Here is a 24,350-nt window from a genome sequence, read left to right as displayed (position 1 = left end):
TAATGCAATGTTAGGATGTTGGGATTGGGAAGTAACAACAAATAAGACAATTAAAGCACAACGGAATCAAAATCTCTCCCACCTTGTGTAAATCTGTTAGGAAACAAACAACTAGAGTCAAGGCATTCACAAATACCTAGCTGATCAAATTATTATAAACACAAAAGCAACACCAAATTTTTACGTGGAAAACCTCCCCAATATGGAGAGTAAAAACCACAGGACCGTAGTCCACCGAAAAACTTCCACTATCAACCAATAATGGGTATTACAATCTGTTCTTTCTAGCCAAATTAGAGGAATATATCAGTACATAATCTCAAGAACAATATTCTTGGCAAGCATCAACAATAAGAGAGAAAGATTGAGAAGATCTCACATGAACAACAACCATATTTCTGCAAAATATGACTATACTAGAAGATTGAAAATGGCGATCACACCGTACAGATTGAAGAACCATGTGTTATGAGCCTGCATGCCAAATTTCAGCTCGATCGGACCATGGATCGCCTTTTGATCGTCGTTTGATCAAGATTGCGCGCCAAATATTAATTCCGCATCTTCTCCGCTGCCTCCCTCTATTTTTAACTCGTGCAGGACAGCTCATGTACCTTGCCTTCTCAACATAAAACATTGCCCTAATGCGCCTCACGTTTTGGGCCAAAAGTAGCCCATATTTATTGGGCTAAAAATAATTAACTTAGCCCACATTTGTTGGGCTAAGTCTCCTCCAACATAGGAGGGATAACCCAACATAGCAGCCAATGATTTTCGAGATTAGCACCATGGATGGGTAATTGCTTGCTCCAAGACTCTGCTAGAATGAAAGCTACGTACTGATGCAGTTGGAGAGAAGCCTCTAGAAACAAGGATTTCAGCTTATCCGCTGGACCTGGAAGATCATATAAAAGCAGAAGGGTGGGTGTAAAAACAAGCAACTTGATAGATTTTTTGCTTATCATACGGTATTCAAAGTGACACTAAGATGAGCAGTCATACAATTGCCAATTAATGTAAGGAATTGCTATGCATGTCATCCGGTCCCAGACTTTTCTTCTTTCTTACTGCAGTCCTTGGGTCGAAGTCCTGCACAAAAAGATGCAGATCATGCAATATACACATAAGGATTCCATGTATTCAATAAAAGAAGCAGCCAAGAAAAGAAAAAAAGAAAAAAAACTGGTATCAGATATCGTCTCTTGAAAGGACATACGAAGAGGATTAGGTATCAAAAAAAAAAAGAGTGATCAGGTCAGGATATGTACCTGAAAGGACGAGAATGATGCAGAATATCAAATAGTTGGCGAGTAGTATAACATCCATCCCTGGCTTGCTGAAGGAGCTGCAAAACATGAAGAATAAATTGACGAGCCTATTTGCCAATTATCTTCCATTCATAGCTACAGAAAGAGGAAAGACAGGAGACACAGAGGTGGAAACCATTTCTGACCTTTTTCTTATACAGTTGATTGTTGTTGGCCCATACTTGCTGATTGCTTCAACATGAGATGGGTGTTGAGTCATCGAATCAAAGGCCAATCGGGTAGCCCTCGGCGACAGATTTTGTTGGAGAGAGTCAACTTGTGGAGGGAAGGGAAGCATGGTTGCTCTTCACCCGTACCTACTAACCACTCTGGGAGAGACTCTGCTTCTCGATCAGGGAGCTGTATGTGCTCGACGGCATCCACACCCTCCACAACCTTCAACTCCTCACAATCATAAACGTCTAGGTGTTTGAGTCCAGAAAAGTTGGATGCTCTCTCCAAACTCGAGTTTTTAATCAAGATCAATTCTACAAGAGAGGGGAGGTTTTGTATTTCTTTTAGGCTGTGGGCACCACAAATATGTAACTCCTTCAGTGCGGTGGCATGACAGAGGAGGCTCTCCGGAAGAGACCTCAACCTCGGACATCCATCAATTTCTAATGACCTGAGAGAAGGTAGCAATGATGTTGTCCGGTTGTCCTCCTCCTCCGACCGCCACCACCATTCTTCCCAATTAGGCATGTCTCTAAATACAAGTCGCTCTAGTTTGGCGAAGTAGGAGGAGAAGCAAGAGTAGTTTATTCTTCCATGCCGCCCTCCTGCACTGGCACTGCCATCTGCCAGCAAGTAGAATTCAGGTCCGATGCTCGTGACTGCAGAAGCACCTGAAATCCGGAGGAAATCTAGTTGTGGTAGCATTCCAAAGAGTGGAAGTTGCTGGCATAGAGCACAATTCTCTAGCTCTAGCCTTCGCAGATTGCGGAGAGATGACGAGGGTGTTATCATCCCACGGCCGAAGTAGCCATCAATTAGAAGCATTTCAAGGCATGGCGGTGGGCGGAGCTCCTCGAAGACCTCCCCTATTCTCTTGATATCTTCCTCATCGTAAGCATTTGTATGAGACTGCTGCACATCAAAAGAGCTGCTCGGTAGTGTGCAATGCAAAGACAGAACTGTGAGATGGGACTTGTCTTCGAGTGCAGCAGCTATTGCTTCGGCCTTGTTCGATACACTCTCCAACTTGTGTATGCCCATTCGCCGGATTTGGGAAAGGGATTTCAACTCTTCCAAGGTGCAGAACCTCCCATGTTGATGTCCCTTGAGCTCCTGCTCCCTGTCATCTCCTCCTACTCCAGATCTGCGGCCCTCCCTGCCATTCACCACAAATCCCCCAAGTCCGTGTAGTTTTTGCAGTCTCCCTATTCCCAAAGGCAGACCAACAAGTGGTGCACCTTCGACGTGAAGAAGCCTTAGATTGGTTAACCCCACGACACCATTAGGGAGGTTGTACAAATATTTACAATCCTGGAGAATCAGGAATTGGAGATTTCTAAGATTTCCTATGCTCTCCGGTATCTCTCGTATTTTAGTATAAGAGAGTTCAAGACTTCTAAGGTGCACAAGATCTCCGAAGGAAGTTGGTAGATTGTTAATGTCTATTCCACTTAACCTGAGGACCCTTAAACTCCTCAGCTTTCTGAAGAGATCTTCTGGAAGATCACGAACAAGTGGGGTATGGAAGAATGATAGGTTCCTCAAGGATGTCTGTTCCATTATAAAATCTGGTATGGTTTTTAATTTTCCATCTACAATTGATAAACGGCGTAATTTTATCGATGATGATGATGAGGAGGAGGACGGGATCTTGTTTTCAAATGCTCGTGCATCTCCGACGAAGCACTCATCCCCTGCTATCTGCTGAGCTAGAGATCGCAGGAGATCATGTGTCCTGCAAGTCCCACAAACTAATTGATGATACTGCGTAGGATCTGGATGTAGGAGGTTCCTTTGCACCAACTCCTTCCAATATCCTTCCGCCACATCTTCCAAGGGCGTATTATCTTCGGATGTTACAAAGCCCTCTGCAATACAACTGTTGATGAAATGATATGGAGGAATTTGGTAGTCCTCGGGAAATAATGAAAGGCTAGTGAAGCACTGCTTGAGAGGAGGTGGTAAATGCAGATAGCTCAAGTACAAAGCACCCATCACCCCATCCGAAAGCTTAGTAAAAGACCATGCTGAGCTAGAAAGGACCTTCTCCCATTCCGATTGCCTTTTTGCCTTGGTTCGAAGCACCCCTCCAATCGTCCTAAGAGCAAGGGGAAGGCCATCACATTTCTCTACAATTTTCATCCCTATATCACTTAAGTCGTGCATATCTCCTTCCTCGTCTTCCTCAAACACCATCTTGCAAATTAATGACCAACCATCCTCTCGAGACAACTTCTCCACCATGTGACTATATATTGCACCCATCTGTTTAGCAATGTTTATGTTTCTAGTTGTTATCAAAATTCTACTATCTGTCGAACCACTCTGCAAGGGATTTCTCAATAGCTGATCCCATACCTGCGCATCCCAAACATCATCTAAGACTACAAAGAATTTTTTGTTCCTAAGTAATTCGCTAAGCATAGGTTCAAGCACTTCCTTCTCCTCAGCATCTCTAGGATTACCTCCAGCTTGCTTTATGATAGATCTCAGCAAACTGGACTCTGAGAACTCTTGGGACACGCACAACCAAATCCGTGGCATTTGGTTGAAGTTGTCCCGAAGCTTCTCGTCATTGTAAATTTTCTGAGCAAGTGTAGTTTTGCCTATCCCACCCATGCCGACGATAGCAAAGATTGGAATTTTTTTCTTATTTGCTTTTGTTAACAGGTCCACCAACCTCGTTGTATCATGCTTAATTTTCTCTCCAACAAGATCAGGTTCAACAAGTACAGAAGATGTCTTGGGGCTAATTCTACTCTTATAGCCGTCATCATGAGGAGCAGGTGTAAGATGGAGGTCGGCTTTATCCTTGGCAAGTTCATCAAGCCTAAGGTTGAGATCTCTAATTCTTTTGACAATCTTACGACGGAATCCAACTTTGGACAAACAAGCAATAGGAGGGTAACAACAACGTACCAACTCAACACAACGAAATGAGGATGAATTTGAGCTGAGAAGCTTCCCGCCTTCGATCCAGCATTCATCGATGATGTCGTCTGCATCGTACATAAGATCTCGCAGCTCGATCAACCAATGGTTGATGGGTTGGTTGTCGAATCGTTTATTCTCTGCATCACCAAGAACATCATGTATCCTCTCCAACCCCCTATGGAGCTTCCTGATTTCGTTGGGCAAACCCAATATCTTAACGGCCTCTCCATTTGCATAGGTTAACAGCATCCAACACAATTTCGAGACGAAGGCATCCGGGATCATGGCCATCTTTTGTTCTCCAAGTTACAGGGCTATGTGAAAACAGAGAGAGGGGAATGGGAGGTTACTCCTTGAACTCTCCACAAAGACGACTATTTAATAAGTGCTACTGTGCTAGTGCCCTTCTACTTAACCGCGCATGGTGGCTCTATTTTCTCCTTTGATGTAAGAGCGTCATAAATAATAAGATAGACATGACTGCTATTTCCAATGGACCTTCTGGCTTCCCTGGCTTTTGTTTCGTATACGCTACCCGCAATAATAGTGACATCTATTTGGCCGTTCCTTTGTAGACTGTGATATATGGAAAAATTTCCAGGGACTTCAATTTCTGATCCATACGTCATATTATGCTATAATTTTCGATGCCTAAGACATATTTTGATTTTTAAAATTCCAACAATATCCCGATATCAAGTTTTTGCTACAGTCCCGCTCCAACAGATCACCCATACGAATCCCGTGCTCTTCGGTCGTCCGCCGCCACGTCGGCCTCCCCTATCCCGCCTCTCTCTATTCTCTCCTTCGTAGACATGGCCACCAACCTCTCCGAGGTCCACCAATCCTCGTCCCGATATTATGCTATAATTTTCAATCGCTGAGCCATATTTTGATTTTTAAAATCTCTAAGACATGATACCCTATATTGGTTCCCGTCCTTGATTTAAAACCATTATTGGGGGCTATTAGTTCCCGTCCTCCGCCGCCGTAGTGCAGTCCCACTCCATCAAATCACCCATGCAGATGCAGTCCTCTACCTCCCTCCTTCCTCTCCTTCACGGACATACCTACTAACCTCTCCAAGCTTCACCAGTCCCCATGCCTACATGATCAAGATTGGCCTCATCCGCTCTCCGGCTGTCGCCGCCTGACTTCTCTCCCCGCCCCCACGTCCTTCGCCTGGAACTCTATGATCCGAGCCTACACCCGTGCATGGGACGTAGTGTTCGCCCTCCAGCTCTTCTATCGGATGCTCCCTCTACAAGGCTTGCGCAGCCCTTCCTTAACCTTCTTGAAGCCTTCCAGATCCACGCCCGAATCCTCAAGACCGCGTTCAGATCCAATATCTTCGTCCTTGACACACTACTCCACGCCTATGCTATCAACCGTGCAAGCCATTTCGTTGAAGTGATTTTGCACTTTCAACAGATGCAGTATGACGATGTCTGGCCGGACAAATGACACTCGTGAACGTGTTGTCAGCATGTGCTTGAGTTGGAGCTCTGGGACTGGGCGAGTGGATTCGAGATTATGTTGATAAGAATGGGATTGAGATCAAGGGATTTTTAGTGACAACGCTTGTCGACATGTATTCAAACTGTGGAAGCATAGAGGGTTTTGCAGGTGTTTAGTTATGCTTCGAAAAAGGATGTTTCCGAGAAGGGGGGAACTCAGTCGAGGACCGGCCGCTACTTCACGATATCCGTAGAGCGTTGGGGAAGACTGTCTCCTACCAAGCCTCGCACGTATATCGGGAGGCAAACGGTGCGGCTGACTGGGTTGCTTCTTTCGCGGCTCATCACTCGGGAGATTTTCTTTGGGTAGGCCACGAGGCTGTGCCTGCGTCTTTGCGCAGTATATTGTTTTCTGATTTTGTAGGCCAGCTTCACGCCCGTCATGTGTGAGCGGCCGATTTACCAAAAAAAAAAAAAAAAAAGGATGTTAATACATGGGATGCAATGGTAGATGGTTTATGTAGCCATGGCTTTGGGGAGTGTTGGGGAGTAGATGGAGGCCCGGGACTTTAGTCCTATATTGGTTGAGTAGCGAAAATGATTGTGCCTTATAAGGAGGGGCCAACCCCTTCCCTTTAGAGGCACCCTCCTAAGAGGACAATACCACATTCTCTTGAGCTAAGCTGTTCCAGTACTCTTTCAACGAGAGATGCCTTTTTAAAGGACAAAGCCGTGAGGGGAGCGTGGACCCATAAGAGCCCACTGGGCCCAGAAGGGAGTCTATCCCCAAAGCGGATAATACCTCTCGAGGGAATGCGATCCATTTTCCTGTTCCAACTGAGAGCATGCATTGAGGCTGTTTGAGGAGATGCCAAGAAATGGTTTGGTGCCCAACGGTCTGAGTTTTGTGAATGTGCCCTCTGCTTGTAGCCATGAGGGATTGTTGAATGAAGGCTGCTGGATTTTCGATGATATGGCTCAAGTATATGGAATTGAACTAAAGAGCATTATGGATATATGGTTGATTTGCTTGGTCGAGCTAGGCTTTTGGAGGAGGCTAAGGAGGTCTTAAGGAGAGCGCCACTCAAGGATGCACCGATGCTTTGGAGGTCACTTTTGAGAGATGGTAGGTAGGGGTGGCAATCGGATCGGGTCGGACATAAACGGATCGGGTCAAATGCAAGTCGGGTCAGAAAATCATAAATCTTAACTCGACCTATTTATTAAACAGGTCAGAAATTTCAACCTGAACCCGGCCTGTTTATTAAACAGGTAACCCGACCCGACTCGTTTAACCTGTTTAATAAACAGGTAACCCGTTTAACCCACCCGACCCATTTAACCCACCCGACCCGTTTAACCCGTTTCCGCCCAATGCCGTGCCCCTTTTTATTAGGTTTCCTCCCCTTCGCCTCCTCCGCCGCCTGCCGCTGTGCCCTCTCCGGACCCGACGTTGAACACCAGGGGCGACACCGCCGCCCCTCGTCGGATCCGTTCCCTGGTGGGGGCCGCCTTCATGAGCGCGGAGCTCGCCCGGATGGCGAGCTCGGCCAGATCCTCCGCATGGAGCCAGTGCTTCAGCATTGTCTTTGGGAGGAGAAAGTAGAGGTTCCCTGGCCGGAGCTCCTCGCCGGTGCCAATGGCGGAGACGAACACATCGATCTCCCTCATGTCAGCGTCATAGACGAAGCACGTGGGGTCCTTCTGGAGCACGTGCGAGACTCTCGTGGAGCGGTCGTAGTCCCGGAGCTCGCCGTCCGTGAAGACTGAAGATCACCTTAGCCGTTGCCACCGGCGTCACCATCGTCGCGACCGCCTCGCACGAGGTGCAGATCCCCATCGGCGCTCAGAGGAAATGATTATAATCGGCAATTTCCTCCCACCTCCTCGAATGGTTTCGGCTTGGCGCTCAGAGGGGAAGATTTATATTTTATATAGAAGGAGGCGATTTGTCGCCGAGCAAGCGAATGCCAGGGGGTGGTTCTATATACACCCCCCTATTGCTCAGGACACCCCCCAAAAATTAAAAAAAAATTAAATACTCTCTACACCCCCCCATTTGCTAAGGACACCCCTAAAAAATTAAAAATACCTAAATTACCCCCCACCCTCCCCACCCCCTCACCTAAATTGCTCTCTACACCCCCCAAACCCACCCCCCCCCACCCCGCTCTTCCCCTCCAAAACACCTCGCCAACGCCCAAAACCCCCCCGTTCCCCCTTCTCCCTCTCGTCGCCGGCATTCTCCCGATCTCCGACCACCTCGCCGGCTTCTCCCGGAACCACCTCGCCGGCTTCTCCCGAAATTTTTTTTTTTCACGGTTCGTGCTCCGTTCGGCACTGGATCGCCGAACAAAAGGCTTCTGTTCGGCTGAACAGTGCCGGACAGAAGCCTTCTGTTCGGCACTGTGCAGCCGAACAGATCTGTTCGGTTGAGGGTTGCCGAACAGAAGGCTTCTGTTCGGCACTGTTCAGCCGAACAGAAGCCTTTTGTTCGGCGATCCAGTGCCGAACGGAGCACGAACCGTGAAAAAAAAAAATTTCGGGAGAAGCCGGCGAGGTGGTTCCGGGAGAAGCCGGCGAGGTGGTCGGAGATCGGGAGAATGCCGGCGACGAGAGGGAGAAGGGGGAACGGGGGAGGAGGGGTTTAAGGGGGGTTTGAGGGGTGTTTTTTTTTTTCTTTTCAAAACGAAACGGAGGAGGAGGAAGGGGGGGTGTATGAGAAAATTTCAAGGGCAATATGGTAATTACACTAAAGGTTAGTTTGGGTATTTTTTTTTTGGTTTTTGGGGGGTGTCCTGAGCAATAGGGGGGGTGTATATAGAACTACCCAATGCCAGGCTGTAAGTTGTTGAGGCCTGGGTGGACATGGGGGAAAGGGCTTGGATTTGGAAGAAATTACAGGGTCTGGGACGCAGGACATGAACTAACTGTAACAAATCAGTGGAGCTTGCGCGGAAATTGGGCCAAGGCGGGAGTTGGGCCGAGGCAGTGAAATCGGGCCGGGATAGAGATTTGGGCTGGCCCTAGACCTTATCTTGTGGGTTGTGGCCCTTATTTATCAGCTCAACAGTTAAACAGGTTATACAGGTTAAACGGGTCAGACGTCTAAAATCTGTATCCGACCCAATTAATAAACAGGTTAAACGGGTCAACCTGTTTACGACCCGAACCTCTTTAGGTCAAACCCAAATCTGTTTATGGCGGGTCGAACATAGGTCGAGTTGGCAGGTCGGGTCATATTTTGCCACCCCTACTTGTAGGGAACATGGAGATGTTGAGTTGGCAAAGAGAGCAGCAAGGCAGCTCCTACAGTTGAGTCCTTTTGATTGCTGTTGCTGCTTTCAATTGTCGAATGTTAAAGCATTGATGGGCAGATGGGATGATGCAAGGAAGGTGAGGGAGACGATCAAGGTGCAGCAAGTTAAAAAGGAACAATTGAAATTGAAGTGGACGGAGCCATTCATGAGTTCTTTGTGGGTCATTGAACGTATCCTAATACCGAGCTTATCTCTAGTGATACATAACCTGGTTGTGTAAAGGATTTGAGGTATTCTTGGCTATTTGTCAAAACTAACCATTTCATTTAGGGATCCTAGCCTTCTCCAAGACATAAACATTTATGGGTGCACAAATTTCATGCGCCGGCTGGTCAAATTAAAGAGATTTTAGTGTATATACAACTAACTTTACATTAAAAAACCCGTGTGATTTTTTTTCGCCCTGCAAAGCTGCACATCAAGTCCATAATTAGCTCAACCTTTCTATCTACCAGCACAGGATGGTGTGGAAGATCAACCAGGCATATTAAATGAATATACAATAAAATGGTAATCTTCATATTCACATATAAGCTCCAGAATAAACTATCTCTGATATGCATCAGAATGTTAAATATGTGAAGACATTATACAATGCAATTATTTGAAAGTAATAGTCAGCAGAGTTGAGAATAACTACAGCTTAAAAAAAAAAAAAACATCATTGCAGCAAAGTGCAAACAAGTATAACGATATTCTTCAATACACACTTAATATACCACAATACATACTTAATTTACCACAGTACACAGTTAATATAACACGGTAGTTAATATCCCCCACTACGTAATTACTAAATATGTATATACACTTAATATACCACAGCACAAAAATAATAGACTATAATATATACTTAATGTAAAACAGTACATAGTTAATATAACACTGTACATAGTTCATATCTCCATGTACGCAATTACTAGATATATATACATACAATATACCACAGTATGCACTTAATATATTATAGTACATAATTAATATGCCCCCAATACACAGTTATTAGATACGTGTAGATATTTAATATATCACAATATATAGTTAATATACCACAATAAAGAGTTAATATAACATAGTACATAATTAATATCCCTAGTACATATATAGTTATTAGATGCATGTATATACTTAATATACTATTGTACAATATACCATTGTACACAGTTAATATCCCTGTGCATAATATTCTTATCAATGTTGGATCTCTTCCCTTCCCTCCATTTCTTAATTGCATTTCTTCCAATTGCTCTTTTACCAATCTCTACCTCCCTATCAGTGGAGACTAAAGCATTCCTTGAATTACGAAGGCAGATAAATGATCCCATATATGGGTTATCTTGAGAGCTAGAATGAATCCGAGTCTCCCTGCCAATTTTTTGGGGTCACTTGTGACGACTCTTGCCAAGTGATCGGAATTTCTTTTGCAAGCTTATCATTATCCGGCAAGATATCACTTATGATGGTGTCGGCATTGCGGTCATTGGAGAGGGTGACGATGGTGATGGGAGAGGTGGATTTTCTGCTTTCTTTTTGCAAGTCGGATTTTTACCTCGAGTCGGCCTTCCTGTTCGAGCAGATCATCTGAGAAGACTAATCAAGCAGACGAAATTGCCGTGCGCTAGTTCATCTGTCTCCATCAAGCCACATTTTGGCGGCAATAGTAAGCAAGCTATTATATGTTCACCTCCTCTCAATTTTACTTCAGCAAAGCATTTTTTCCTGTTGTGGGAATAAAGGGTCCGAACTTAGTCCTACATCGATTAGATAGCGGAGAGGTCTGTTCCTTAAATAGAGGGGGGCTACCCCTTTCTCTTGAGAGGCGTCTTTTGTGGGACAAAACCATGCGTGGAGAAGAGACTATATATGAAACCCCCCAAGCGGATAATACCTCTGAGGAGAAGCAGTTCTTTCGTTGTCTGAGCCCAGTGGGGACTGAGCTCTGGGGCTCGGAGGATACCCTCGGCCTCATCAATAGTACTTTCATTGAGAGCCTTGACCCCGGCACAGACTCCTCTGCTTGGGGGCTATGTTGTGGGAATAAAGGGTCCGAACTTAGTCCCACATCGACTAAATAGCTAAGAGGTATGTTCCTTAAATGGAGGGGGGTTACCGTTTTCTCTTCAGAGGCGCCTTTTGTGGGGTAAAACCGTGCGTGGGGAAGAGACTATGAAATTCCTCCAAAGCGGACAATACTCTTAAGGAGAAGCAGTCGCTTACCCTCGGCCTCATCACTTTCTATTTCAATTCCTTTTCTCTCACTAAGAAGAAATGTGACGAGAACCGCTGAACTCGGCCTTACCGGTGGTCCTAAGACCCTATGCCCTTTATAATCAAATATCTATCCATTATTCTATTGACACATCGATCGTCTACATGCACAGCTAAGTTCTCCTGATTTGAATTTGGAACCGTACAGCAATGGAACTGGCACAGATAGTCTCATGGTTAGAATTGAAAGTGATAGCCTGGACCCGTTAAGTTATCAGTCCATTGGTTTGTAAACAAAAAGGAACAGCAAAGGCAGAGAAAAAATTAAAAATAGGTCGGAAAAGGTGTCTTTGCGGGAGAAAACAGACGGATGATATACCCTTGTATAGGAACTTGGAGGGATGATGTATTTTTTTTTTATTTGCATTTTTTATTTTGCGGTAGGTATGACAGATGGCTTCGCATGGGGAGGTTGAAGAAGATATAGAAGAGAGAGAGGAAATTAAGTGGAAAGAGGTATATTTTGAAATTAGAGAAAATAGCTAGTAGGGACAGGAAGTTATAAAAATTATAAATATTGATCTAGGTGTTATAACTTTGGTCACTAGGGTTAAAAATTAGGATTTTTTATATGAATACCCTCCTATATATCGAATTTTGCATGAATATTCTTTTAAAATTGATATTTACATGTATACCCTCTTAAAACACTTGTTTTCCTATTCTACTCTTTTTTTATTCTTGTTTTTGCATATGTACTCATGTCATCTAATGTCGTTAAAAAATAACGGTTCCAAATTAACATAACTAATATACCCTTAATAGGTAGACGTGCAAACAGAAACATTTATAAAGGATCGCGATCGCGAGAAAAAAGACAAAGACAATAGCATAATTTTAAATTTTTATTTTATTTTTAATTAATATAAATACGATTTTTCTTAACACCGTTAAAACAACAGTTATATTAGGGGTATTTGTGCAATAACAGAGTTTTATGAGGGTATACATGTAAATAGAAATTTCCGTCACTATATCATGTTTCCGGTCACTAATACGGAATTTGTGACCGGAGCTTTCGTCACTGAATTGGTTACAAAAACACGCGTCACTAAATTTTCAGTGACGGCGGCGATTCCCGTCACTAAACTCCGTGACAGAATCACCGTCACTAAACCATTACAAATCCAAAAATTAAATATTTAAAAAATTATGTATTTTTGTCACTAACCAGTTATTGAGTTAGTGACGAAGGTAACTTGGTCACTAATTTTGTCACAGAATTCGGTCACAAATTTGGTCACTGATCTGTCCCAACATTCAATGACAAATTTAGTCGTCACAGACATGGTCACAAATTTTGTCACTAAATTTGTTATTAATTTCGTCACTAATCTAGTGACAAGGTTACCGTCACTAAGTTGTCACAACTCACTGAGCAAAATCAATTTTTAGTAACCAAAATTCTGTCACTAAGTTTATGGCTGCTCGTCACAATACTTGGTAAACAATTCAGTAACTAAATTTAGTCACTGATGACATTCCAATAACCTGGTACATTTGGTACATTGATTGGCTCATAATAATAATAATATCATTAATAGCAAAGGCATTCAACATTACGCAAAAGTTTTTTAATATGTCATTCAAAATAGGCATCAACATGTCCTAAATCCATCAAAATCAAAGTACAAAAAGTATGTCATAACAGAGATTTCATTCCTCCTAGGAATGCAAAGACCTATCATCTAAGGCAAAAACAATTATAATAAAGCATGATCAGCAGAACCAGAATCACCATTACCCCCCGATATGCATGCCATGGTCCAAAGCCAATCTCTTCTCTCATCTTTTGAAGAACCTCCTCTTGCCATTTTTTCTTTTAGTGTTCAAAAATACCTAGAAGGTCTTCACGCGTGTACAGCTCTGGAGCTTGACTTGTAGAGGTAGAAGAGGATGATGATTGCCCAATAATTCCATTGAGATCCTCCAGGGGACTAAAGCCATAGCTGAGGCGCCGGACATAAAATGGTGCCGTTCGTCAAAGGACCTGGCTCTCTTGAAGGCATCCTTGCTCAGGACAAAACCCTTGGCTAGCATCCTCTGCCTTCCTCACTGCAGACTCAGTTGACGAGAGCTTCCCTTCCTTCTGCAGCACCAGAAAAAAAAGAAGATGGGAAGACAAAAACAGTGAAACCTTTTGAATTAATATAAGTAGGTTGAAATTACAAAACTGGAACTGGAAAAACAAAACAAAACAAAAGAACCAACAATTACAAGCCTGATAATCTCACTAAATGGTTCCCAATCCCTAAGACAGTAATATATAAAAGGTCGTTATCTCTGACATGTTCCTTCTTGTTGAAACATAACATGCAAGCAAGACCTATAATCCCAAAAATGAAAGACACTGGAAAAATTTTGGTCCACCAGTTCGGAACTTTTGTTTTTGAAAATTATCACCACAACCTACTGGTACAATTATAAAGTAACAATCGAATGATGAAATGCTAATGAACGTGGCCCACGCGGCTTTGTTTTTTCATTCATTCTTTTTTCAAGGAGAAAACCACCACGTATACAAAATTAAAAGCAAAAAGTCACAATATGGCTTTCATGTCATGCAGAAACCTGAGAGCATAATCTGCACAAATATCAGGGAGTCAGATTTACCGGTATCTCTTTGTAAGCTTCAGGAGGAAGCTGGTAATCCTCAACTGGCGTAATGCCGACACAAAGATCAGCTATAGTTGCTCCCTGCATCCATAAAGAACTGAAATGGTGCACCCAAAATCTTCCAGATTGTACATTAGAAAAACATGAAGGACATGAAGGTTATTTGTAAAATTTCTTTTCATGAGATTGGAACATGTTAGCGAGTAATTTGCATTATTAAAATTTAACTCACTGAGAGAAGCATTGTTGTGTCTGCTCCCTGTGACTCCTTGAAAGTGACATAAGCAATCTGAGACCTTTCAGATTCGCTGCCGAAGTGAAAACAACATGATTTTGATAATGATTTCCCACAAGAGAAATGCATAAGACATAATTAGAAGGACAATGACCTCCGTAATTTAATATATTGAATGTCCCCTGAGAAGGAAAAGAATTCCTTAATGTCCCTTTCTGATGCAGCCAGGGAAATGTTGCTGACTTTCACTGTTCTTACCTGCAACAGGAGACAAGGACTATTTCATGAACGCTGCAGTTATCCACCACGCAATTGATTTATCTCACAACCAATTTGATTTATCTCACAACCAATTAACTTAGCACACATTGAAGTGCACATGCCATGAATGGTTGTGCCATAGGAATCCTATCAAAGGCAAATTATATGTGTCAGTGACACAAAAAGGTAAATTAAAAACTATTGAAAATGAGCTTTCTTGGAGAAAATTATTAAAACAGTGATGGGAAGTCATAGGGAACTAATAGATATAATGTTAGATCAAATACAAATTTCAGTAAAAAAGGACACAATATCCTTCTTACTAAAAGATCCTACTCGTTGGCGCCAATTTGAATAACCATGCTTTGTTGAGGAACAAGAGATGGATCTACATGGACTATCTAGCAGCAGTTAGCTGAGACATTATGCACTATTTTCACTAACATCAGTAAATTAGATTGTTAAAAAAAAAAAAATCTCTCACATCTGAAACATCGATAGTCTAATTTGATGTAACAGTCAACTGAGGATCCACTCTCATCCTCAAATAGCCCTGGTCCAAAGGGACCTGCAATAACATGCTCCATTAGGTGCTTCTCATGGAAAGAAGGGGGGAAATTTTCAAGGCATGTTCCAGCTCTACCTGATCTAGATGACTAATTGAGCTGATCGTCCATGCAAATTTTCAAGCTCATTTACGACAGAGAAATGAAATTTTGTAGTAGAAAGGATACTAAATACATAAAGGTTCAAAATGATTACAAGCACTTCCTCTATTGGATAAATAGTCAGATAAGGAAATGCACTATGAAATTTTCTTAGAGAAATGTTTCGCAGACGAAAATGAAGACGACCCGGAGCTCGATCCCTCAGCCTCCTGGGAACGGCGGAGGCCGTCTCAACCAAAAAAAAAAATGAACTATAGCACTAAACAAAAATCTCTGCTGTATATCCACAAATTGCAGCCTCCTGGAAGCGGCGGAGACCTTTTTCTTCAACCAAAAAATTACCCCATTACATCAAAAACCACAGAATCATCCAAATCTCTGCTGTATATCCACAAATCGCATCACAAGAAAAAAAAACCCAATAAATTAAGCTTACGTTCCACCATTTTATATGAACCAGACACCGAAATCACCCAAAAAAAATATAAAAATAGTAACAAAGGGACAAGCACGGGTACCTCAAGCAATATTACAAGCATTTCATCAAAAATCTGAGGCGAAGAGATCTTATCAGAAAGACCGCCCCGATCTCGAGCATTTCACGAGAGATACAGAACGAAATCCCGCGATGCTGGCCTCGGACGTGAGCTCTCGAAGCGGGAATTCATATTCGAGGAGACTCGAAGGAGATCAGGTAGCTCTCGTCGGCGTAGGGAGGAGGAGAAGGGGTTAGGAAATCCGGATGGTCATCCCTGCCGTGGACGGCCTTCCGGTTAGGGATTTGTTGGATTTGGGTTGGGGGGGGGAGGAGGAGGGGTTAGGGATCTCCCGGGGGGGGGGGGGGTGTGGGTGTGGTGTGGGGGGGGGTTGAGGGGTGGTTGTAGGGGCTAGGGTTTAGGGGGATTAGAATTTTGGTGTTGGCGCCGGGCGGGCGGGCGGGTTTGGGGGGGAATTAGAAATTAAGCGCGGCACACTTAGTTCATTTTAGATTTCCTTCTTTTATCTTTTTTTCTTTTTTATTTATAATTACTCAAAAATATTATTTTTAATATTTTTGGAATTAGAAATTAAATTTGGTGACGGAAATTTCTGTCAATAATCCGTCGCTATCAAAAATAATCTTTTAGAAATTTATAAACATTTGGGTTACGATTTTTGTGACGGGTGAATTTGTCACTGTCTCGTTGCAATTTCGGTTACCAGTTTTGTGACAGATATTCCGTCACTACGGTGGTCACTACGTTTTGGCGCCTACCCTATCCGCGTATTTTGTGACCGGTCGGCCACTAATCTGTCACTAAGTTCACGCCACGGTGACCAAATTTCTGTCTGTCACTAATCCGTCACAAATAGTGACTGATAATGGGCCGTCACTAATTTTCCGTCACTATACGTGTGTTTTCTGGTAGTGTTTGTTATATTTTACTCTTCCTTGAGGATGTTCACTCAGGCTGCTGGTATTATAAATTAAACAGTCTATAGTACTTTGTTGCAAGCAACTATAGTCCTATTTGCGCATAAGGTTTTGATTAAGATCTAATTACCTTTCAACTTGGGGCATCTATATATTTTCCAACAGAGCACCAAAGAACATAAGTTGAAACAAAGACAGCAACAGAGAAACATTTTGATCATACAATGAGATTAGAGGAAATAATTAGATTGATTTAAGAAGACAGTAGGTAGAAAACAGCACCTGAAAAAGGTGATGGCTGTAAGACATCAGAGTTTCAGCCATTTTTCCAGCAGGTTATATGAAACATTCCGACTTTGGAGCAACAGGTTGACAGTGTGCTGCACAGGCAGGCCACTTAATGTGGGACTCTCCTTGAAAAGAAGGGTGCTCTGTTGACATTATAAGACTTCTAATCATCCGCTAGTAGCGCAGGGACCATCTTAATTAACCTTGTTACAGCATCTGTCTCTGATAACACAGGGCTGGCCATAAAGCAATCGAACCTTGCTTGTTAAGAAAAATTCTAGTGTTCCTCTCTTTCCAGCATACATAGCCATATCATAGCAGCAAAGAGCATGAGGATTATCACCAACTTTTAATTTTGAGAATAAATTATCACCAACTTTTCCTTTCCCAAGCAACTAAAACAGCTGTTTTTTCCCCTTATATTTTCAATAATTGTGGGTGTTGTAGCGAATTTACCTTTCAAATTGGTTTTTGCATCTCACAGACGTTGCTTGTTCTTGTTGAGATATTGGTTTCGAAGTTGAAGGTCCCAATCCTGTACGGGGATATCGGTCTTTTTGACAAAGAAAAGAAGATTTCTTTTGGAGTGAGAAAGAAAAGAAGAAAATTAAAATCACATAGAAGGCAGCCAAGAAAAGAAAATGAACAAGAAACTGGTAACAGATAGCCTGTCTTGGAGGCAAGGTCATTAGTAATCTAATCAGAATACGTACCTGAAGAGTATCACGGAGTTGGCAAGTATCCACATCTCTTGCTTGCTTCAAGATGTGTCATCAGCTCAGAGGCCAATCAGGCAGCCCTCGGTGATAGATTTTGTTGGGGAGAGTCAACTTGTGGAGGGAAGGGAAGCATGGTCGCTCTTCGTCGGCACCTACTAACCACTCTGGGAGAGATTCTTCAGCTTCTCGATCATCGAGCTCTATGTGCTCCACAGCATCCACATCCTCCACGTACATCAACTCCTCACAAGCATAAACGTGTAGGAGTTTGAGTGTAGGAAAGCTGGACACTCTCTCCAAACTTAAGTTGTCCACCAAGATCAATTCTGTAAGAGAACGGATGTTTTGTCTCTCTCTGAGGCTATGGGCGCTTCTTATTTGTAATCTCTTCAGGGCAGTGGCATGATAGAGGAGGCTCTCTGGAAGAGACCTCAACTTCGGACATCTATTAATGATCAATACCTTAAGAGAAGGTAGCAACGACATTGGTTGGACATCTTTCATTCCGCCCTCCTGCGCCAGCACTTCCATCTGCCAGCAAGTAGAATTCAGGTCCGATGCTCGTGACTGCAGAAGCACCTAAAATCTGGAGGAAATCTAGTTGTGGCAGCATTCTCAAGGATGGAAGTTGCTCGCATACAGCACAATTCTCTGATCCCGCCTTCGCAGGTTGAGGAGAGATGATGAGGGTATCATCATCCAGCTAGGAAGCTTACGGCCACAGTAGCCATCAATTTGAAGCATTTCGAGGCATGGCGATGGGCGGAGCTCCTCGAAGACCTCCCCTATTCTCTTGACATCTTTCTCCTAATTATTTAAACGAGGCTGCTGCACATCAGAAGAGCTACTCGATCGGTAGAGTGCAATGCAGAAATAGAACTGTGAGATGGGGCTTGGCTTGAAGTGCAGCAGCTTTTGCTTCAACCCTGTTCGATACTCTCTCCAACTTGTATATGCTAAGATAGCAGAGGGGGCGAGGCATTTCAACTCTTTCAAGGTGAACCATCCTACTCCAGATCTGCAGCCCTCGCTAGCATTTACCACAAATCCCACTAGTGTATTTAGTTGCTGCAGTCTCCCTATTCCTATTGGCATAACATCAATTGGTGCATCATTGACATCCAGAACCGTTGGGCTGATTAACCCAAGGACACCGCTAGGGAGGCTCATGTGCAAATATTTACAATTCTTGAGTATCAAAAATTGGAGATTTCTAAGATTCCCTATACTCTCTGGAGTCTCACAGAGATCAAGACGTCTTAGGTGCACAAGATCTCCCAAGAAATTTGGTAGACTGTTAATGGCTATTTCACTTAAATTTAGGACCCTTAAACTCCTCAGCTTTTTGAGGAGATCTTCTGGAAGATCGTGTATAAGTGGGGTACGGAAGAATGACAGGTTCCTCAAGGATCTCTCTTCCACCAATGAGTCCGGCACTGTTTCCAATTTTCCATCCACAATTTTCCTATTATTGTAAATCTTCTGAGGAAGATCCCACCCATGCAGGAGATGTCTTGCGGCTTATTCCACTCTGATAGCGGTCATCACGAGGATGGACTCCTAAGCTGTTGGTTCCATCTCCCTTCCAAGTTCTCACATTAGTCTTAGCTTTCTAGTTTACTGAAATAAAAATAAGACATTCTAGTAGCATAAAAAAATGTTTGATTGTGGGAACGCTATGTTAGCTGGTCTAATTACCACTAGAACAGAAAAAATGAAACAATCCATTGGGCTCTTACACAAAGAACCAAGTATCGTACCTGCTGTGGCAAAAACATTTAAAATAGAAGAAATGAACCGATCGATATGTTGAATCACGCCTTCCATAGCACAAAATTAATGCAAAAGAAGAGACATGAAACAAAGATGATAATAGATGCATGTAGGATGGGTGGTTTGGATGGGCTTGAGAGCCCTTATTTTTTGAACTGATGTAGGATGGACGTTGTTATCTTGCAGTCACAAGGGTCCTCCTGGAACCGATCCAGCGGGGGATTATTTTGGGCCACAAAATGTCGAATTGGGTATGGGCTGGATTAAGCATGGATTATAGTACTTAGAGTAAACTCGAGACTATATTCAACTTGGCCTAATCCGCCGAATTTGGTATTGCTAGGCACAGAATCCATCATAAAAATAGCATCATCATCAAATGAATTACAGCCCAATTATTGGGTCTAACAGTTTTCATATGGTCACATTGATAGATGCATCAAAAGAACTTTTTCAATAGATCATAGACATACAATATGCATGTTTTCTCTATCACATTTTTGTTACGTAGACAAGCATGATCTCATGTTTTCGAGTACTAATTTGCTTTAGAAAAGTCTTTGCAATGCTTGAAGGAATTGGGAGAATTTTGCTGTTACAATAATGAAAGTTGAGAACACCATTGCCTAAGCAGGTGAAAGAATGAAGTTGGAAACACCATCATCTTGCGGTCATCGATCCTTTCTCTGCACAAGATTAAAATCTTGATTTTACTAAGTAGTGCCATCGAGAAATCTCAACTCATAATTGTCCATTAATGCAATGTTAGCAACCGGTGGTTTCCGGGATTAGCACCATAGATGGGTAGTTGCTTGTAACAAGACTGCTAGAAGGAAAGCTACTAATGCAATGTAAGGAATTTCTTTGCATATCATCTGGGGCCTGACAGACTTTTTTTCTTTCTTGCTGTAGTCCCTGGGTCGAAGTCCTGCACAAAAAGCTAAAGATCATGCAATATACACAAGGATTCCATGTATTCAATAAAAGAAGGTGGCCAAGAAAAAAAAAGAAAAGAAGAAAAAAACTGTTGTCAGATAGACATGCGAAGAGGATTAGGTATTAGAAAAAAATAAGCAATCAGGTCAGGATATGTAACTGAAAGGACGAGAATGATGCAGAATATCAAACAGTTGCCGAGTTGTATAACATCCATCCCTGGCTTGCTGTAGCAGCTGCAAAATATGAAGAATAAATTGATGGGCCTTTTTGCCAATTATCTTCCATTCATAACTACAGAAAGAGGATTGAAAGGAAACACAGTGGTGAGAACCATTTCTGACCTTTTGCTTGTACAATTGATTGTCGTTGGCCCATACTTGCTAATTGCTTCAACATGAGATTGGTGTTGTATCATCGGATCAAAGGCCAATCGGGCAGCTCTCGGCGACAGATTTTATTTTTAAGAGTCAACTTGTGAAGGGAAGGGAAGCGCGATTGTTCTTCACCAGCACCCGCCAACCACTCTGGGAGAGACTCTACTTCTCGATCATCGAGCTGTATGTGCTCCACGGCATCCACACCCTCCACAACCTTCAATTCCTTACAATCCTCAACGTCTAAGTGTTTGAGTACAGGAAAGTTGGACACTCTCTCCAAACTTGAGTTGTGGGCCAAGATCAACTCTGTAAGAGAGGAGATATTTTGTATTTCTATTAGGCTGTGGGCACCATCAATATGAAACTTCTTCAAGGCACTGGCATGACAGAGGATGCTCTCCGGAAGAGACCTCAACTTCGGACAGATATAAATCCTCAATAACTTGAGAGAAGGTAGCAACGATGTTGTTTGGTTGTCCTCCTCCTCCCACCGCCACCACCATTCTTCCCAATTAGGCATGTCTATAAATGTAAGCTCCTCCAGTTTGGCAAAGTAGGAGGAAAAGAAAGAGTATGTTATTCTTCCATTCCGCCCTCCTGCACCAGCACTGCCATTTGCCAGCAACAAGAATTCAGGCCCGATGCTCGTGACTCCAGAAGCACTCACAATCCAGAGGGAATCTAGTTGTGGCAGCACTCCTAAGGATGGAAGTTGATGGCATAGAGCACAATTCATCAGACTCAGCCTTCGCAGGTTGCGGAGCGATGACGAGGAGGGTGTCATCATCCAGCTGGGAAACTCACGGCCGAAGTAGCCATTGATTTCAAGCAGTTCAAGGCATGGCGGTGGGCAGAGCTCCTCAAAGACCTCCCCTATTCTTTTGATATATATCTTCCTCCTCGTAATCATTTGCACGAGGCTGCTGCACATCAGAAGAGCTGCTCGGTACTGTGCATTGCAGATATAGAACTGTGAGATGGGACTTGTCTCCGAGTGCGGCGGCTCTTGCTTCAGCCCTATTTGATACCCTCTCCAAGTGTTGTATTGTCAAACACCGGAGTTGGAAGAGAGATTTCAACTCCTCCAAGGTGCAGAACCTCTCGCGTTGATGTCTCATGTGCTCCTGCTCCCTGCCACCACTCCCCACAAATCCCGTTAGTATATTTAGTTGTTTCAGTCTCCCTATTCCCACAGGCAAACCATCAAGTGGTGCATCCCGGACGTATAGACCCCTTAGATTGATTAAGCACACGACACCACTAGGGAGGCGATGCAAATATTTGCAACCTTCGAGGACAAGGAATTGGAGATATCGAAGATTCCCTATGCTCTCTGGTATCTCTCTTATTGGAGTCGCACTGAGATCAAGACGTCTAAGATGCACAAGATCTCCCAAGGAAGTTGGGAGACTGGCAATGGCAGTTTCACTTAAGTTCAGGACCCTTAAACTCCGCAGCTTTTTGAAGAGATCTTCTGAAAGACCACGAATAAGTGGGGTATTCAAGAATGACAGGTTCCTCAAGGATGTCTGTTCCATTATAAAGTCCGGTATGGTTTCTAATTTTCCATCTACAATTGATAAACGGCGTAATCTTATCGATGATGATGATGAGTAGGAGGAGGACGTGATCTTGTTTTCAAATGCTCGTGCATCTCCGACGAAGCACTCATCCCCTGCTATATGCTGAGCTAGAGATCGCAGGAGATCATGCATCCTACAAACACTTTGATTATAAAATATAGGATCTGGCTGTAGGAGGTTCCTTTGCACCAACTCCTTCCAATATCCTTCCGCCACATCTTCCAAGGGCGTATCATCTTCAGATGTTACAAAGCCCTCTGCAATACATGTATTGCCAAAGCCAATTCTATGAATTTGGCAGTCCTCAGGAAATAATGAAAGGCAAGTGAAGCACTGCTTGAGAGGAGGTGGTAGATCCTGATAGCTTAGATATAACGCGCCCATCACCCCTTTTGGAAGCTCTGTAAAAGACCATGCCGGACTAGAAAGGACCTTTTTCCATTCCGATTGCCTTTTCTCCTTAGTTCGAAGAACCCCTCCAACGGTCCGAAGAGCAAGTGGAAGGCCATCACATTTCTCTACAATTCTCATCCCGACATCCCTCAACGCATCTCTATCTCCTTCCTCACCTTCATCAAACACCATCTTGCAAATTAATGACCAACCATCCTCTCGAGACAACTTATCCACCATGTGAATGTCTATTGCACCCATCTGTTTAGCAATGTTTATGCTTCTAGTTGTTATTAAAATTCTACTATCTGCCGAACCACTCTGTAAGGGCTTTCTCAATAGCTCATCCCACACCCGTGCATCCCAAACATCATCCAAGACTGCAAAGAATTTTTTGTTCCTAAGTAATTCGCTAAGCTTGGGTTCAAGCACTTCCTTCTCCTTAGCCTGTCCAGGATCACCTCCAACTTGCTGTATGATGGATCTTAGTAAATCGGACTCGGAGAAATCTTGGGACACGCATAACCAAATCTGTGACTTTTGGATGAAGTTGTCTCGAAGGTTCTTATTATTGTAAATTTTCTGAGCAAGAGTAGTTTTGCCTATCCCACCCATGCCAACAATAGCAAAGACTGGGATTTTTTTCTTATTTTCTTTTGTCAACATGTCCACCAACCTCCTTGTATCATCCTCAATTTTCTCTCCCACAAGATCAAGCTCAACAAGCACTGGAGATGTCTTGGGACTAATACTACTCTTATAGCGGTCCTCACGAGGAGCAGGTGTAAGATGGAGGTCGGCTTTGTCCTTGGCAAGTTCATCAAGCCTAAGGTTGAGATCTCTAATTCTTTTGCCAATCTTACAACGGAAACTAATTTTGTACAAGCAAGCAATAGGAGGGTAGCAACAATGTACCAACTCAGCACAACGAGATGCGGGTGGGTTTGAGCTGAGAAGCTTCTCACCCTCGATCCGACATTCATCAATGATGTCGTCTGCATCGTACATAAGATCTCGCAGCTCGTTGAGCCAACGGTTGATGGACTGGTTCCCAAAGCGTTTATCCTCTGCATCAGCAAGAACGTCATGTATCCTCTCCAGCCTCCTATGGAGCTTCCTGATTTCGTTGGGCACACCCAAGATCTTGGCAGCCTCTTCTTTTGCATAGATTAATAACATCTCACACAATTTGGAGACGAAGGCATCCGCGATCATGGCCATCTTTTGTTTCTCCAAGTGCAAGATAATGGGAGGATGGAGAGCCGGAAATGGTAGGGTACTCCTTTCACTCTCCACAAAGACAACTATTTAATGACCGCTAATATCCTTCCACTCGTCCAAAAAAAAGATACCATTCCTTGCCAAAAAAAAAAAAAAAAAAAAAAAAGATGCCATTCCCTATTAAAAAAAAAAAAAAAAAAGCAAATATGTCATTCCTTGCTTTAAAAAAAAAAGAAGCAAAGATGCTATTCGGCAAAAATAGATACCATTCCTTGCTTAAAAAAAAAAAGAAGCAAAGCTGCCATTCCTTGCTATAAAAAAAAAAGGAAAAAGCAAAGATGCCATTCCTTGCCGAAGAAATGCAAAGATGTCATTCTTTCCAGAGATAATGCCTATAGTGTGT

The 24,350-nt window shown here is 43.1% G+C and overlaps 3 protein-coding genes and 1 pseudogene across 5 annotated transcripts in view; all 4 read right to left on the bottom strand.

Moving 5' to 3' along the window:
- Positions 1-24,350, bottom strand: part of LOC120110146 (putative disease resistance protein RGA3) — a 43,743-nt gene that overhangs the window by 10,842 nt on the left and 8,551 nt on the right. The gene's annotated exons all lie outside the window — the stretch shown is intronic.
- LOC120105799 (putative disease resistance protein RGA3) lies at positions 572-6,066 on the bottom strand. Its single transcript, XM_089929214.1, has 4 exons — positions 1,454-6,066; positions 1,269-1,345; positions 1,003-1,089; positions 572-895 (listed from the first exon to the last, which is right to left on the bottom strand). The coding sequence occupies exon 1, from the start codon at positions 4,704-4,706 to the stop codon at positions 1,524-1,526; it is 3,183 nt and encodes a 1,060-aa protein (XP_089785340.1). The 5' UTR covers positions 4,707-6,066; the 3' UTR covers positions 572-895; positions 1,003-1,089; positions 1,269-1,345; positions 1,454-1,523.
- Positions 13,442-18,192, bottom strand: LOC120104715 (binding partner of ACD11 1-like). Its single transcript, XM_089928471.1, has 5 exons — positions 18,124-18,192; positions 14,466-14,569; positions 14,309-14,384; positions 14,074-14,157; positions 13,442-13,549 (listed from the first exon to the last, which is right to left on the bottom strand). The coding sequence occupies exons 1-5, from the start codon at positions 18,190-18,192 to the stop codon at positions 13,442-13,444; spliced, it is 441 nt and encodes a 146-aa protein (XP_089784597.1).
- Positions 19,892-24,098, bottom strand: LOC149768417 (putative disease resistance protein RGA3; annotated as a pseudogene). Its single transcript, XR_016399604.1, has 3 exons — positions 20,715-24,098; positions 20,531-20,606; positions 19,892-20,362 (listed from the first exon to the last, which is right to left on the bottom strand). The product of XR_016399604.1 is annotated as a putative disease resistance protein RGA3 (transcript).

The sequence above is a fragment of the Phoenix dactylifera genome, chromosome 2 (assembly GCF_051530095.1).
Source record: "Phoenix dactylifera cultivar Ajwa chromosome 2, Ajwa_hap1_PhDact_Kaust_v1.1, whole genome shotgun sequence".
Classification (NCBI taxonomy): Eukaryota; Viridiplantae; Streptophyta; class Magnoliopsida; order Arecales; family Arecaceae; genus Phoenix; species Phoenix dactylifera.
Note: the sequence above shows the minus strand (reverse complement) of the source record. Positions and strands in the feature narration are given on the sequence as shown.